Source organism: Pangasianodon hypophthalmus, chromosome 3, assembly GCF_027358585.1.
Source record: "Pangasianodon hypophthalmus isolate fPanHyp1 chromosome 3, fPanHyp1.pri, whole genome shotgun sequence".
Classification (NCBI taxonomy): domain Eukaryota; kingdom Metazoa; phylum Chordata; class Actinopteri; order Siluriformes; family Pangasiidae; genus Pangasianodon; species Pangasianodon hypophthalmus.
The window spans coordinates 16,069,595-16,087,060 of NC_069712.1; the positions used below are offsets into that span (position 1 = coordinate 16,069,595).

Genomic DNA, 17,466 nt, shown 5'->3' on the forward strand with positions numbered 1-17,466 from the left:
AGAGGCAGCAAAGAGTACTTCAGAGGCTATAATATATTCAAGGTGTCAGGACCATGGGTTAAATCTGCAAAATAATAATAATAATAATAATAATAATAACCATCATCATCATCTTCTTGATCAAAGACCACAGTAGACAGGATTATATCTGTTTTTAAATTGTTTCTGGAGTTTAGATAACACAGTGCTGAATGCTGGATACTGAATGCTGGGTGGTATAGTGGTGCAGCAGGTAGCATTACCACCTCCCAGTTACAGTATCCTGGGTTCAATCCTGGACCCTGTGTGGAGTTTCATATTTTTATATGTTCACCCCGTGTTCGTTTTCAGCTTCCTCTCACTGTCCTCTCACTGTTTAAAAAAAAAAAAGAACTTGTGTAAGTGTTGATATGGTGACGCTTTCTGTGAGAAATTTATGTATCATTTTGGAAGGAGTCTCTAGTGCCAGTGCTTTGTACCAGTCAGCAGTGGTAGATCAGTGGCTAAGGCATTAGATGACTGAGAACAAGGTTGTGAGTTCAAATCCCTGCACTGCCAGACTACCCCTGGGCCCTTAAGCAAGCGCTTAACCCTCAACTGCTCACTTGTATAAATGAGATAAAATGTAATGTCCTTCCCCTTCTGTATAAGGGCATCTGCCAAATGTTTAGGTGTTCCTTTAAGTTAAGATGGCTTTGCATTTTTTTTGTAACATGACAACTTGATTATTTTGTTGTATTAACTTCAAGAGAGAATAAAGAGAAGGTGCATATATATATATATATATATATATATGTATATATATATATATATATATATATATATATATATATATATATATATATATATTTTTTTAATTGGTGTGTAGACTACAATGTGCAGTGAACAATGCAGTAATATTGATAAAAAGAGCATATGGTTACCCCAGTCCTCTAGCTTCACAGTAGAGCTAACAAAGTGGAGTCATCAAATAAGTTAATAACACAAATAATTCACAATTATTAGTGTACAGTGTAAGCTGCATCAGAGAATTGGGGCATCCTTGAGGGGCTCCAACACATGAGTAGTAACAGAGTCCAATAGAGAGCTGTACTGTTATAAAGAAAAGCATTGTACCAGTGAATCATATAGTGATTAATTTATAACTCTGTCATCTCGACAGTAAAAGTTCAGACCAGGTGGTATTGAACGCTAATGGAAAAATACTCAGTGTATGTATGGAGTCTGACTAGATGATGATATACTTCCTCTTAGCAATAAATGCTACTGGATGAAAGGTATTATATTCTTTAGGGCAGGGTTTCTTCTGAAGTAGTGTAATGAGGAATAGTGTTATAGGTCATCCTTCATGCATCATGTGCATGTGCACACTATGAACTGTAGGCTACTAAATGTACAATATGGAGCCACTTTTGATTTAGCCATGGTTTGCCAGGCTTACACTGGCCAATAAACATTCCACTATACTACATTATTATATCAGGTTAATCTCATGAGTACATCAGAGTGCTCTAATTTCAGTATTTTCCCTTAAAAATAATAAATTACAAATTTTAAAAGCCAATAATCAAGATATTGTACCTATGCAGAGTGGCCTAATGGATAAGGCATTGGGCTCCATCTGGGGTGCTTCCTAAGCAGACTGGTGCAGTTAGAGAATCCTTAGCCCATAGCACAGAGGTTGATAGATCAAAAACATCCTTTGCTAAGTAAAATGTATTGCCCTGCGATGAACTGGCTTCCCATCTAGGGTATATTCTCACCTCATGCCCAGTGTTCCCGGAGCCACCACAACCCTGAGCAGGATAAAGCGGTTCCTGAAGATGAATGAATGTACCTAGCAGTATTAAATTGGATTCAAACATAATTCAAATTTGTCAGACATTTGCAGGTCTAATGTACTGATAAATTATTTCCATTCTATAGATGAAAAAGGTAGGGTTAGGCCTAACATGAATTAATAATTTATGTCAGTACACAAGTTTGTTAAACACCTTAAGAATGTCAAAATCCAAACCCAGACACATGATAAACCCTCCCAGATTCTGAGTTATAACTGTTTTATAAATGTTATAATTTATAAATGTTAGTGTTATAATTTAGAAATATTAGAGGCAATCCTGATCAACGATGTTGATTTTTGATTTCCATTAAGTTCTTTTGTCCCTTCCCAGAAATGTACTGAACTATTAGAGTGCCTTCTGATTACACAAGTTAAAAACTTTTCATCTTTCTAACATCGCATCTCTTGCCTCATCGTGTCTCTTGCCTAATCTGCCCACGCTGATCCAAACCAGTATGTAATAAATGAAAAGTGAGCCAAGTTAATAGGTTTGTCTCTGACCTTAGATAAAAGAATGACATGATGCAATATATGACAAAACATTGTCCTTCTCTGAAGGACATCTAACACAAACTACTGCAATACCTGGAATAAATGTGAACAGTAAAAGTCTTTATTAAAAAAATATGTACTATATGAATCAATATAGTTTGAAAAATTATTTATAAATTATTTATAAATATGGTTCTACACAAGTTCACTTGGTCTATTCATTTGGCCAGCTGGTTCAGAACTTTTATTAAGCTTTTATTAAGTCCAATCCCGCAAGCTGTATGTCTGACACTCAGATGTAAACACTAAACTAGGGAAAATTGGTTTGAGAACTATGCACCTTTCAATTGTCAAGTTACAAAAAATAATTTTTAATAATTTTAAAATAATATTTAAAAGATCAATTTTCCAGCTTTATTTGTTTACCATTTAACTGTCCAGTATATGTACAGTTTCTTTGCCTTGTCCATATCTATCCTGAAGGCGTATTCTGAGTATTCTTCGCCTAAGGGCAGGAGCTTTCTTTGTAGCTTTCTTCATTCAACATGATTGATAAACATGTAGAGACATGCAGGGAGACCTCCATGTCATGATTAGTTGGACGTGGTTTCTTCTGTTTACAGAGGCTTGGGCACTAAACAGACTGAGGATTTTCCTCTTCATTTGTAGTGCACTATGCCAAAAGTTATAAAAAAGTACATTTTAGGACACTACTAGGACACTCAGTAGACCACACCAGAAAAAAACAAATGATATATGTTATGTTGTAGCAGCTCTTATAAGTTTATTACACTTTATTGTTTATCGCTCCAAAACAAGCACCAGTTCACAGTGAGGTGTGTGTGGAAACATGTCCACAGGAACAGCCAGCTTTGGTGTAAAGGCCTCTCCAGTGAGCTTTCTCTTTAAATCAATCTTGCCACAAAGCTCCCTGAAATTCCGCGTCGCTTCTCCTTCTGGCTTGCAGGATATATAGATAAGTCGTTGTATGTCAGGATGATTGCGCAGGGCTTGGATCACTCTATAATGCAGTCCTGCCCTGGATGGATTCACGACAGCTGTGAGTGCTCCCTCAGACTGCATTGTGGGTATCAGTTTAGGAAGAACAACTTCTGCTTTTCCTGGTAGAAACTCACAGTTCTGAATACCATTTAGTGCTGCGTTATATTTCGCATCCTCTACAGCCTGTTCAATCAGTTCAATACCAATGACCTTCTTCAATCTTGGGGATAATGAAATGCCAATAGCTCCTGTACCACAGCACACATCCAGTAGAGTTCCCTTTTCACTGGCCTTGTTCAGCTCTGCTACAGTCGTGTACAGGGCCTCTGCTGCACCCCTGTTCACCTGAAAGAAAGAATCAGCAGAGATGCGGAACTTTAAGCCAAGGATCTCCTCATAGATATGGGGCTCGCCATACAGCAGCTGGTAGGGAGTGTCTTCATGACTGCTTCGGGTCATGGTGCTTTCCTGAAAATAAAGTGAGTCCAGCTTGCAAACTGTTCCTGGACCTTTTGTGAAGTATTCTACTAGAGATGCTTTATGGACATCAATCTCCTCAGGACGTAGGTTTTGTGGATGGAAATATACTATGGCCATTGTGTTACCAGCAGAGTTTGTTCTCACTGTAATTTCTCTCCAGTGTCCTCCATCATGAAACAAAATGCATGGTTTTAGTGGTGAAGCACGTATAAAATCCTCATAACACCTTCCCACCAGACTGTGCTTTGATGGCATGTTAAGAAGATGGTCACCGTGAATACAGACAATGTTTCTACCCTTCCCAGTGCCAATGTAGAATCCTACAGTTTTTGGATCTCCATCTACTCCTTTGTTGACAGAGAAGGTGGACTTATTGCGGTAGCCATCCCTCACTGGTGAGGGCACTATGGGCAGTACAGGGAAAGGGAGCTCTCCCTTACTGGAAGTAAGAGATGAGTCCTGAGCCAGGTGATTTGTCATCTGAAGTAAGATCTTGTGCTGTTGTTCCTGCTTCCACTGAAGCTGCTCCTCATAACTCAATCGCCACAAAGGGGTCACAGTATCAGCTAGTCGTTCCTCCAGAGACAGATCTTCTCCATCTGAAAGCCAGGATTTCTTTTTCCTTCTTCTCTTTTCAGTACTGCTTGCACATACTACACTGCGATTTAATGCTGCATAGCTTACAGGAACTTTTAGCAGATCCCCAGCACATTTGAACACTGCTGGCAACATCTTATTCAGGTGCATTTTTACTGATAATTTTTCTGACGTCTAGGAAATCTTTACTATTACTGTAGTTATTAGTCTATTCTAGGTTATTCAGCTGTCCTCACGCTTGTTAGGCAAAGCCGTGACGCATAATTTCTGCGTCTCGTTTTGGTCGCGTCATTATGCGGCGCCTAAAAGCCATTTCAGTTCCGCTGTCGCAATGGAATCAAACAAGGACGAAGCGGAACGCTGCATAGAGATATCTATCGCGGCGCTTCGAGATAATCAACCCGACAAAGCTCGAAGATTCCTGGAGAAGGCACAGAAACTGTTTCCCACACAGAAGGCACAACGTAAGTGAAATTGTATCTGTTACGCTGCATGAGAGCTAAATCTGTCGCTAAGGTTTATGAGCTAGCCCGTTGGCTAACGTTAACCAGCATCCTAGTGTAGCTAGTCGAACCTGTTTTGTGTATAACTGTATATGTCTCGACCTTTACATTTTCTACTACGGGTGTTCTTCTTTCTGTACTGTTATGACATGATGTCTACCATTATTCGGCATGTCAACAACAGCCGAAAAATCCTAGCTAAGCTGCTGTGCTAGTATTGCATAGTTTACTATAGCTTCATATACCCGGAATTGCCAGTGAATTATTTGCACCCCCACTTTCTTGCACAAATTGTACGGTCCAACAGTCATGTGACTGCGGTGTCTGGTATAAATTGGGGGGCAACCCAACATTAATAGCTTCAGTATTTATTTGAGTGTGCTCGTCAGCTTAGAACAAAACTGCTCATCCTGAGTGTGCTTAAGCTTAAGATTGCATCATGCTGATGGAAAGATGTGAATTTGGTGTAAACAGCATGAGTGCTCTGAGCCATCCTGTTTGATGTAAACAGTACAGGCCGGAGATGGCAGCGTTATGGGTTGAACATTTTTCTGGTACATCCTATGGCCTTCACCATTCCCAAATGTCAACCCTGTCAAACATCTCTGAGATGAGGTTGAAAGGGCTCTGCAGTCATGTCATTTGCTGAAACTGTGCAATGTCGGTCCATTCTGTATAGTACAACATTTATTGTTGTATCTAAGAGCCTGGATCCTCAGTGTGGTTAGAATAGATTTGCTTGCAGGTTGACTTGTCAATGTAAAAGACTGACACATATCTTTTTTTAAATCAACTTGCTGTTTTAGGTTTATTAGAATCTATAGCTCTGAATGGAAACACACATGGCAGTAATAATAACTGTGGAGAAAAAGAGAGCAGTGGAGTTAGACACCGAGCCACCAGTGCTGGAGAGGAGACATCAGAAGACGGTGCCACAGACGGAGCCAAGTCATATACAGCAGAACAACTGGATGCAGTCAAACAGTGTGTTTACTTACCTATGGCTATAAAAGCTGTTTTAAACATCATGCGATTAATTTTGACACTTTGCTGGTAGCTGGTAATGTTCTGTCTTGGTTTTGTAATATGCCTTTCCTATGATGTAGAATAAAGAAGTGCAAAGACTATTATGAGATTCTGGGAGTCAGTAAAGATGTGTCGGATGATGATCTGAAAAAAGCTTATAGAAAACTGGCTTTGAAATTCCATCCGGATAAAAACCATGCTCCAGGTGCTACAGAGGCATTTAAAGGTATGTCATGTTGATGCTTTTTAACTCTCAGCTTCTTATTCATATAAAATATAATCACCATTCACAGATCTATGTAATCAGTGGTCTTGAGCAAGTTCCTATAACTTTTATTCCATTTTTGTTAATAGCTATCGGGAATGCGTATGCCATACTTAGTAACACAGAAAAGCGGAAACAGTACGACCTTTATGGTGAGGAGAAAGTTCACCAGTCACGTCATGGCCATTCTCATCACGGCTTTGAGGCAGATATTTCGCCTGAGGATCTCTTCAACATGTTCTTTGGAGGCGGATTCCCATCAAGTAAGTGAACAATTTGTCAATGAGATATTCTCGATATGCTAAAGCCACTGTTAAGAATTTAAGAACAGAGAAGCAGCAGTGGCATTTAGGCTTGCGTGATGGCGTGATGTGATCAGATATCGGCAATAATTGACACATGACCCGATGCTGATGTTTGACATGCAATAATCTCCCACATTGCATGGGGGAAAGAACTAATAGACATAGTAGAATTTTTTGCATGGAAAAACACTTCCTTGAGCATTTTGTGTGGATGTGGGGGAGAAAAAAAAGCCTCAAGCCACACAGCACCCAGTAACCATAACAACATGACACTCCCCTCATAATGGGAATTAAAAGCTGCTGCATTCTGACCACCTTGCAAGCACTTCACATAGAATTAGCTTAATAGGACAGCTTAATATTAACCTGTTATATATTTCCTGTTACTGTTATTAACCAAAGATGTTTAAAAGCGTCGATTATGACTAGACGAACCATCAGGCTACAGCAGAGCAATTTTTATACTGCCTCACGGCAACTCAAGTGTCATATAATGTCTGAGAAAATTTCTAAGCATTATCCATACAGCTTAGGGGTTCAGAGGGATCAGGTGGGGGTTGTACAATTAGGATGATATAATACTTCACTGCGAGTGTGTTTTTTGTGACCCCTTTGGGCTGATTGAATGATTTATTTATTTATTTATTTTATTTTTTAGCACTGGCAAATGGTAGAGGAGGCAGGCGATATTATAAATTATCACAATATTTTAATAAGTATTTATCTTAAGACTATTAATAGGTCATAATGATCAAGAGTATGAAAGTGGAAGCAAAATAGTTTTACAGATCCATGTTTATCATTTGTAGACTTTTTGTTACTTGTTTCCCTTGCACATGCAGACCTGCCATCCTTCATGCATTTTGCATAGGAGCTCCCCATTTTAACATCACTACACTGCCCCCTCTCCTCCACCAATAAAAACAGCAGATGAACCAGTGAACATTTGTCTGGAATTAGTGACAGGTTCTTAGGTGTTTTGAACTCTAGAAGACCCCTGGAAGCCCAGCCCTTCCCCATCGCACATTACTGATCTTTTAGCCGGTGCGTTAACATCAGTTAACTATATTTATTCATTTATTATTTATATTTATTTATGCCACTTAAAAATTTCATCTGAAAATGGTCTAAAATGGCACTTTAGTTTTTTGGCTGAAAGAAAAAAAAATGACAGAGAAAAAAAAAAACAATTAGATAGGCCTACAACGTGTCAGATTTAACTCTACAAATGTTAATGGTAAACATAATTAGAAAGTGATTAAACCCAGCTTCCTTTGTTCACATGCACCAGTCAGCCTTCAGTTTGAGTAGCAGCAGAGCAACATTTCACGGTTTGTATGAGAGGCATTAGAGAAGCGACTAGAGAAGGATTATATCTAAAACCTACCATTATGTGCTTTTTTCTGTCCCCTACGCATATTTCCTCTTCTGGGCTGGCAGGTCTGTAAACATAAAGCACTCGCATATGGAAAAATGATTTCAGGTGTTTGCATCATGAATCTTTTCACTTCTTCCAGGTAATGTCCATGTTTATAGTAATGGCAGGATGAGATTTGGACATAACCAGAGGCATGAACGAAGAGAACAACGGAGAGATGTAAGTAACCATGCACTGGAAAAGTTTCATAGCCCCTGAGAAAACAAGCTGTGTATTTAGTGCATTTAGAGCATTTTGGCACAATTTCTTTCAAGGCTACAATAGCGGTTTTTGTTCACAGAATTGTATAATGCCATTTAACTATGCCAAAATGTCTAGCCACAAGCTGATTGTTTAACAATAAGAACAAAGCAGTGTTTAACAGATTCTGCTTTATTATTTTTCCACAAATTAGGGAAGCCTTGCTCTGTTTGTTCAGCTGATGCCCATCCTCGTCCTCATTGTAGTTTCAGCCCTTAGCCAGTTGATGGTGTCCAGCCCTCCCTACAGTCTAAGCCACAGGCCGTAAGTCTGCGCATGTCTTACACTTCAACAGCATACACTTTTATTATCTGGTCTGACTCTCTTTCTTTTTATATACCAAACAACACAGCTTCTATATGCTACTTATTTAAAACCAGAACCAAAAACAAACTACAGACAGTTTGCCTTGTTGAGAAACCTTTTATAATATACAGTAGGGGCCAAAAGTCTGAGACCACTAGTGAAAATGCTTCTATTTTGCATTCTTTTCTAATTTAATCCAATAATCTTCATTATAAATTATATTATTGACAACAGTTTGAGTGAAAATAGAATAATTTACATGAATCTCAGAGTTTTTTAGTATTTAGTACATCCCCTTTTTGCTTTAATGACAGTGTGCATTCCAGCTGGCATGGACTCCACATTTAAATACGGACCTAGAAATAGTGCAGAATTTTGAATATTAAATATTCAAGATATTGAACATTTACTTTTTGTTTTAAATATTTAAAAATTCTAAAACCTTCTGTTTATTTCCAATTTTAAAGAAAGAAATCCGAGATTTCATTGTGGTCTCAGACTTTTAAACCCCACTGTATGTCCTTCAAGAAAAAATGTAAAATTTCATATGTTGCAGATCCTCGGGGCACACGAACAGGCGACAGACAGCTAATCTGAAGGTGCCTTACTATGTGGGTGACCACTTTTCAGAAGAATATACTGGAAAGCATCTTAAGAATATTGAGCAAAGTGTGGAGGATGACTACATTTCAAACCTTCGAAATAACTGTTGGAAGGAAAAGCAACAGAGTGAGTGAAGCCATTAATGGTACTGCAGTTGTGTACCATAGCATTTAGAGCCAATTTTAAGTGTCATGATCTTACAAAAACACAGTCGCCGACATTTACATGGGGAGGTGGACAGTGGTTGATCAATTAGCACAAAATTGCTCAAAAGTGCTGCACAGCTATGGTAGTCAACACGCATTATCTTGAGTACTGAATATTTGAACTTTTTTTGTATTGCAGAGGAAGGACTGTTGTATCGGGCACGGTATTTTGGAGATTCAGACTTATACCAAAGGGCCCAGAAGATGGGTACACCCAGTTGTTCAAAGCTGTCAGACATTCAAGTCCTTTTACATGGACACTGAAAAACAAGTAAGTTTTTATAACTAGTTTAATTAGTAAGAAGATATTGATTAATTTTCTATAACAGCACGGCTCTGACAATCATGACAGATGTAATTAAACAGTTTATATGTATGGTTTATATTGAGACAGTTTATGTTGGTTTGGTTTATATTACTGCATTATTGTTTCCATAGTAACAACTTATTGACAGGGACTTGTATGGTGGATTCCCCACATAATCTAAGGCTAATAATAAACATATAAAATCTGTGTTATTTAAAAAACAAGAAAATATAATCGTTGATAAGGTTTCTGTAAGGAGATGTTTGTTTAACATTTATTGAAGTCAGTCATTGATGTCAGTGCTTTGTAACAATCAGTAAGTTTACAGCCATGGGAGAGTCTTCAGGACAGAGTAGTTTGCACTTTCCAGTATAATACCAACCTGTGTTTTTTGTCTTACTTCAAGAGTGAGAGGAAAAAGAGAGAGGCTGGTGAGGGAGCAACTTACCTAGCTGCTATAACATAAGTGATGACAGGAACTAACCTGTCTCGCACATGATCCACGACAGTAAATACACTACATGGCCAAAAGTATGTGGACACCTGACCATGACACCCATATGCAGGCCTCCCCCCAAACTGTTGCCACAAAGTTGGAAGCACACAATTATCTAGAATGTTTTTGATGCTACAGCGTTAAGATTTCTCTTCACAGGAAATAATGGGCCTAGCCCAAACCTGTTCCAGCATGACTATTCCCTTGTGCACAGAGTGAGGTTCATGAAGACATGGTTTGCCAATTCTGGAGTGGAAGAACTGGAGTGGCCTGCAAAGAGCCCTGACCCCACTGAACACCTTTGGGATAAATTGGAACACTGACTGCACCCCAGGCCTCCTCTTCCAACATCAGTACCTGACCTCACTAATGCTCTTGTGGCTGAATGAACGCAAGTCCCCACAGCCACGCTCCCAAATCTATTAATGCCTTATTAACGCCCATGATTTTGGAAAGGGATATTCAGCAATCTGGTCATAATGGTCAGGTGTCCACATGCTTTTGGCCATATAGTGTATAGCTGTAAACAGAAAAATTAAAGGTAATATTAAAAATTGTAATCATTTGCAAATTGCTTCACGTCTAGCTGTACACTCACTGATCACTTTATTGGGAACACCTGTACACCTACTACTACGCTTAGTGTTTCAGGGCTGCAGCTCTATCGATTACTGAATCACTAGTCACTGACTAACATTTACCTAAAAACCTCAATCACATAACCACAAAATAACCAGTCATGGTCATGTACACTCACTGAGCACTTTATTAGGAACATCTGTACACCGGCACATTGGGTCATTAGATAATTGCATCAATCATGTGGCAGCAGTGCAGTGCATAAAATCATGCAGGTACGGGCCAGCAGCTTCGGGTAATGTTCACATCAACCATCAGAATGGGGAAAAATGTGACCTCAGTGACTTTGACTGTGGCATGATTGTTGGTGCCATATGGGCTGGTTTGAGTATTTCTATAACTGCTGATCTCCTGGGATTTTCATGTACAGTAGTCTTTAGAGTTTACTCAGAATGGTGCAATAAAGAAAAAACATCCAGTGAATGGCAGTTCTGCGGACAGAAACGCATTGTTGATGAGGAGAGGTCACCGGAGAATGGCCAGACTATTTCGAGCTGACAGAAAGGCTACAGTAATTCAGATTGTACAGTAATCCACACTTTACAATTGTGGTGAGCAGAAAAGTATCTCAGAATGCACAAAATGTCAAACCTTGAGGCAGATGGGCTACAACAGCAGAAGACCACATCGGGTTCCACTTCTCTCAACCAAGAACAACTGTCACCAAAACTGGACAGTTGAAGACAGGAAAAATGTAGCCTGGGCTGATGAATCTCAATTTCTGTTGAGGCACATAGATGCTTGGGTCAGAATTTGGCGCCAACAGCATGAATCCATGGACCCAACCTGCCATGTGTCAACAGTCCAGGCTGGTGGAGGTGGTGTAATGGTGTGAAGGATGTTTTCTTGTCACACTTTAGGCCCATTAATATCAATCAATCATTGCTTGAATGCCACAGCCTATTTGAGTATTGTTGTTGACCATGTGTCATACTTCCAGCATGATAATGCACCATGTCACAAAGCAAAACTCATCTCAAACTGGATTCATGAACATGACAATGAGTTCAATGTTCTTCAGTGACCTTCCCAGTCACCGGATCTGAATCCAAAGAACACCTTTGGGATGTGATAGAGCAGGAGATTCACAGCATGAAAGTGCTCCTGACAAATCTGCAGGAATTATGTGATGCAATCATGTCAACAAGGACCAGAATCTCAAATGTTTCCAACATCTTGAAGAATCCATGCCATGGAGAATTGAGGCTGTTCTAAGAGCAAAGGGAGGCCCTACCCAGTAGTAGTATAATGTTCCTAATAAAGTGCTCATTGAGTGTATACCACCACTCAGTCATTTTTTTTTTCCTTTAACAGTTGTTTGATTTTAAAATGTTGCATCTTAAATTGACATGGAATATTATAAAAAAAATTGCATTCAGTTGTTCCTTAGACAGGATAGCAACAATGATTTCATTACGAGGCCCAGTTTAGTTACATCTGTGAATCCTGAATGTGTGGTATTTGAATCTGTTATTAAAAATGAGTTATTTTGAGGAATTAGTCTTTTTTTTTTTTTAAATCCATGCTATGGAGCTCCTGATATCTTGTATATTGAACTGTATTTTGCATTCATTTTTAAAAATGGAAAATGTAAATTATAACTTTTAAGCAGTGTAGTCAAATGTTTAATTGTGTGTGTGTGTTGACATTTGCATGTTTTATGACTTCTTTGACTACTACTACTTTTTTTTTTTAGGAAGGTCCATATTTGAAGGTGACCAACTACAAACTCACCAAACTTTCAGTAAAAGTAGAGTGGGAATTTGCACCAGTTCAAGAAAAAAACAAAAATGATCTGTCTCCTTGCAGCACCAGGCAACTTTGTCTTTCCTCTCTCCCATAATGATGATGAAGTGGAACATCATTGGGTAGCTATTGCTAAGGTCTGAAAAACAGCACTAACACTTAATTGTGCTTATCTGAAAGTAATTGGTGATGCTTTATGAATGTGAAACATGAACAAATAGGTATATTCTGAATGGTAAGTTATGATCCAAGCTTAATGCCTTTCTCTTAAGTCCAGTTTTCCGTTCAGTAATTCTTAAGAATCCCATATTTGGGTTATCTGAGCCAATTGAGACTTTAGTATTTGTTTGGACAGCAAGAACATCAAGAAATTCGGTTATTTGAAATGTTGCTGTTTGTTATTTAATTCTTCAGTGTAGATTGCCTCTTGGGTTTTTTTTTAAGATGCAGCTGAGATTAATGAAGAGATTTCACCCTGTATTTATTAAAATTTAATCACCTATTCCTGTGTGTGTAATTGAATTATTATAGATGTATAAAGGGTATCAAGATGTATCAAGAACTAATCTATAGTTGAATGCAAATTGTGTACCCCGTTTCCTGAGGGGAAACAAGCATTCCAAGAAGCTGATAAAGCCAGGTGAATGTATAAGCATAAAAGAGTCTGGGGAGGGGAAAAAAAAAGAAAGAAATATTACTATCTCCATACCTAATTTGAAAAAGGCAGTGTGTGACATCAGGCAGAGACAGAAATAACGGAAAAGAAACAATCGGCCATCAAATAACCACTGAATAACCACAATAATTTTTGGTTTGGCATCATTATGCAGTTTTATTTGTATAAAAAAAGCCCAAAAAATATGAATGTGTAAGTAAAAAAATAGGACAATGCAGATCTTTGGCAGTAAGTTCTGATTCAGTACTTCTGACAGTGTTCCTCAACTGGGTTTCTGCTGATGATGAAAGAACACTTGATAAAATCATAAACTAACATACATTTGTAAACTTCGCCACGTAACGAGGTAGTGCAAATTTAATTTGTGCAAGCATTTTGCAGAATTACACAAGTACAATTATGAAATGTCTACAGTAGTTTCTTTGCTGAGGTAGTTGAATAATTGTAGCTGCCATTACTCAAGTGATGGGTATTTTTAGGGCTAGATTGTAAGTTTATGCAACACAGCTTGCCCTATCAGCTTAACACAATGTATAGTAAAACCCATACATCAATATTTGTATATTTTTCTTATTTCATATAAGAAAAAAAAATGCCAAGAGTTTTCAAGTAGGGTTTGCCTATAGCTCTTAAGAGTAATTTTTGAAAGAAGTGCCATTTTGAGGTCATAATTCTTCCACATACACTTCCTCTGAGCTGTACAGCTTCCTTTTCACCACTGTAAAGCCTGTGCTCAGTTTAACAGAGTTACTAAGCCTACTCGTGAACTTTGGCCACAGTCCCCCCAAATCCAGGCGCAGTAAAAATGTAAGATGAAAAGTTGGAACAATATCTGGGTCCACAGCTATCTGTCCAACACTCTGATGACTCTTGCTGTTGTCCACACACACATCAATGATGGCTCCTCGGAGACCGCAGGGTTCAGTGGCCGCCAGCTGCAGCAGCTCCTGACCGATCCTCTCCAGTAACACATGAGGAACAATCAGTCTGGAGGAGCCGTGCAGCTCAGCACTGCTCTCACTCAGAACATCAGACACGTTGGCCACCGTCTCAGCACACAGAGCCTCTTCAAATGGGTCGTCGTCCACCGAAACCACAGATAAACACCCTGGAGGAGTTTTCAAAACGTAATTAGCCTCAAAACATCATTAAAAAATTCAAAATTTCAGTGGATTTGTCGTTCACCAAGCCATTTAGCAGCGTACTGTATCACCGAGAAACTGAGCCTACCTGAATCTCTTTTCCTCAATGGTTTTGTGTCATCAGTATGATTGAGCAGTTTTTGGACCACTCTCCCCCATGAAAGGCGTTTTGAAACACCGGATTCTGACTGTGAATAGTCCATGCTAAAGGAATGAAAATCTGTGATATAACCGGCCTGGATGTAGGGAACAGACCGAAGAGCGCCCCAACTCTAAGCAGTATTTATACACAGTGATGTGTAACCCCGCCCCCTCATACTTCTTAGCCAATCAGGTTTCAGGGCACGTTCTCAGCGTTTCATCTCCTTCACAAACGCTTTGGGGTTTTGCAAACTCTGCTCAGTTTACGACCCCCGCTTCCGGATGGGGGTAAATGTGGATGGTTGGTGATTTGGAAGTGAAGAAAATGACACCATTTTTACCCCAAATGTGAAATGGTTAAGACAAAAGTTGGAACGTAATGTAGCAGGTCTAGCGCATTTGGTTTACTGCTGGGGGTGAGGGTATGGACAGGCAGATCAAACACACTGCTAAAAACTAGTCCCACAAGTCACATTCATTCAATCAGTCCTTCTAACATTTCTCATTCTGTATCAAACAGTAGGAGCGTACAACCTTTATATATACTTTTACTTATACTTTTTACCTTTATATATACTTCATATACTATAGGTTTTTACATCCCCCTGTTTGACACAGTATGAGAGTGCTTACCAAACTACTGATTTTAAGTCAAGTGGCTTTATTGTCATTTCACATTCAGGATTCAAGATTTTATTTGTCACATATACAATTATATACAGTATATACCCTGCAGTGAAATGAAAACCTGGCCTATTCCTCTTTAGACTGTTTATTAAATACTAAATTAAAGTTAAAATGTAAAAATCAGAAATAAATAAGAAACATACAGCCATATACAGCCGTATACATTACACAGTGAAATGAAACAACGTTGTTCCAGGACCATGGTGCTACATAAAAACAACACAGAACTAAATATATCAGCTAAAATTCATATATAAACTAGAACGTATATGGAGCCTTGTGTGGAAGGCTACTTTTGGTGGCACTTTATTAACTGATTTAGTAGCAGCTTCTTCCGTCATTCATTGAAGAAGGAACTTTGTTTGCTACTTTTTTTGCGGATCTTTTTCTAGTCGCACGTCTGGACCAATCAGCGTTCAGAGCACGTGCACAGCGTTCCACTCTGCTGGAATTCGACGCTCTGTTGAAACCGGTGCGACCCCGCCCCTCCCCCACACTCACCAAATTTGGGTAAACGCCAAAAAAGTCACGTAGACAACAGGACCGTCTTTAAGAGTAACACTTCAAATCCTGCTGGAGGCAACCTGATAATGACACGGTTGTGAAATAATAGCCTGCTAACTGGAAGAATTAACAAAATTAGGCCCGTAAACCTGTGTGTAAGACTTTGAAAATGGAAAATAGCCACCAAGACTTGGACATTGACTCTCTTGTTTGAGGTAGAAACCACAGTTGTTACAGTTGGAGGGTTAATGGCCCCCATAATGGTTAATAAAACTTATATTTTATGTGTATGGTGTCTTTGAATCAGTTTCAGGTTAGATTGTGCGTTTTGATAATTATATTGTATCAGTTATACCGGGTTCTCAGTCTAAGCAAATATTAACTAGCCTGTATCTGAACTAGCATTCTAGCTATGCTAGCTACGTAATTCAGTGATGTTATAGGTAATCTTGCTGACCTAATCATTATTTCTGTTATCAAAGAGTTTCAGTGTGATTTCAAAGTAGATGAAAGATCCCACAGCAGTTAGAGGAAATAAACTGTAAATCTTCAGTGGCGCATTGCAGCCTCACAATTCCCCAATTCCATTCTGGGCTTTGGCCCTCAACCTGGGGCTGAGTCTGCGTGGCCATTTTGTGGGTTTCCTTCTCTCTCTCTCTCTCTCTCTCTCTCTCTCTGTGTGTGTGTGTGTGAATAAACAGGGCAGCAATGCGAGATGTGTCGTGGCAAAAACTCTTCAATTCAAAATAAGGAAACAGACTTCCAAAGATAAGGGGTTCTGGATGCCAAAAATCAATAGACTTTATTGAATCAACAACAAAGCCGAGATGATCTGCAGAGCATCTGATTTACATAGTCGTGGCTCATGCTTTTATACAGTTCTGGAGTTTTCTCTTTTTTTCTTTTAATCACATGTCTGCCTCTCGCCATAATTATTTCACTATCCCCTTATCTTAGTTTTAACTGTGGCGAGAGGTTAGTCAGTTTATTTTTTTAAAGACAACATTAGCCGTCAGACACCACCTGTAAAGTTACCCCAGTTTGTTTTCACAGAAATGTCCTTGTAAAATCTTAGGCATAAAGTCACTCTCTAAATGAACTAGAAATGGTACAGTGTAGTATATAAATAAAGCTCTGAAAGTTAAGTACTTGCTTGAATACATGAGGTGATTTAAGATCAGGGTTTAACACAAGATCACATTTCAATACTGTTGCATAGATACTGATTGACATTAACATACTGATAAAAATAACAGAAAAATTCTTCCATACATGTGATCTAAAACATCAGTTATTTCTGTTTTTATTGATTTCTGATTTATTGTTTTGACACCTCAGTTAAATTTTGCTGCCATGTCTCATCATGTGTAAAGACGGTTTATTCATCTTTAGCTTATGGTATGGCTCTCCATTCCTACTGTGAATCAGAAACAGCGCACCAATGGTCTTACTACATTCTTTTAAAAGAAGTTACTTAAATCCTTACTGTATATGGTGCTATAGTTTTTCTTTGAGGGCATTGAGGGCTAAGATGTGGAAAGAGCAAGAGAAGCACTATGCATGTCGCAAAACTGGTATCAGAGAGGGCTAAATTCTGTGCATATGTGGATATAAATAAACAAACAAAAACAAATAAATAAATCGATTTGATTTTCATTTACTGAAAGAAACAAAAATTGCATATTTCTGCAAAATTATGTGGTAACACTTTATAATACTGTTCCACAATTCATGGGTAACTATGCAGGAACAAAGCAGGAACAAATGAGAAGTTTTTCATTAACACTACGCAGCAATTACTGAGCTTTAAGCAGTAATTACCTAGTATTATATTTCCCCTGTA

At 38.6% G+C, this 17,466-nt stretch overlaps 3 protein-coding genes across 3 annotated transcripts; 1 reads left to right on the forward strand and 2 right to left on the reverse strand.

Annotated features, from left to right (window-relative positions):
* Nucleotides 1–3,069: 3,069 nt before the first annotated feature.
* On the reverse strand, nt 3,070–4,686 carry trmt2b (tRNA methyltransferase 2 homolog B). The gene has a single exon (XM_026943292.3). It carries the CDS (start codon nt 4,541–4,543, stop codon nt 3,116–3,118), a length of 1,428 nt encoding a protein of 475 aa, XP_026799093.3. The 5' UTR covers nt 4,544–4,686; the 3' UTR covers nt 3,070–3,115.
* A 38-nt stretch (nt 4,687–4,724) lies between these two features.
* Nucleotides 4,725–12,975, forward strand: dnajb12a (DnaJ heat shock protein family (Hsp40) member B12a). The gene is made up of 9 exons (XM_026943305.3): nt 4,725–4,857; nt 5,703–5,880; nt 6,003–6,148; nt 6,277–6,450; nt 8,010–8,089; nt 8,325–8,434; nt 9,033–9,205; nt 9,425–9,556; nt 12,424–12,975. Exons 1-8 carry the CDS (start codon nt 4,725–4,727, stop codon nt 9,547–9,549), a joined length of 1,119 nt encoding a protein of 372 aa, XP_026799106.1. The 3' UTR covers nt 9,550–9,556; nt 12,424–12,975.
* Nucleotides 12,976–13,165: 190 nt separating this feature from the next.
* Nucleotides 13,166–14,598, reverse strand: LOC113544455 (DNA damage-inducible transcript 4 protein). Its single transcript, XM_026943280.3, has 2 exons — nt 14,380–14,598; nt 13,166–14,257 (listed from the first exon to the last, which is right to left on the reverse strand). The coding sequence occupies exons 1-2, from the start codon at nt 14,492–14,494 to the stop codon at nt 13,815–13,817; spliced, it is 558 nt and encodes a 185-aa protein (XP_026799081.1). The 5' UTR covers nt 14,495–14,598; the 3' UTR covers nt 13,166–13,814.
* Nucleotides 14,599–17,466: the final 2,868 nt, after the last annotated feature.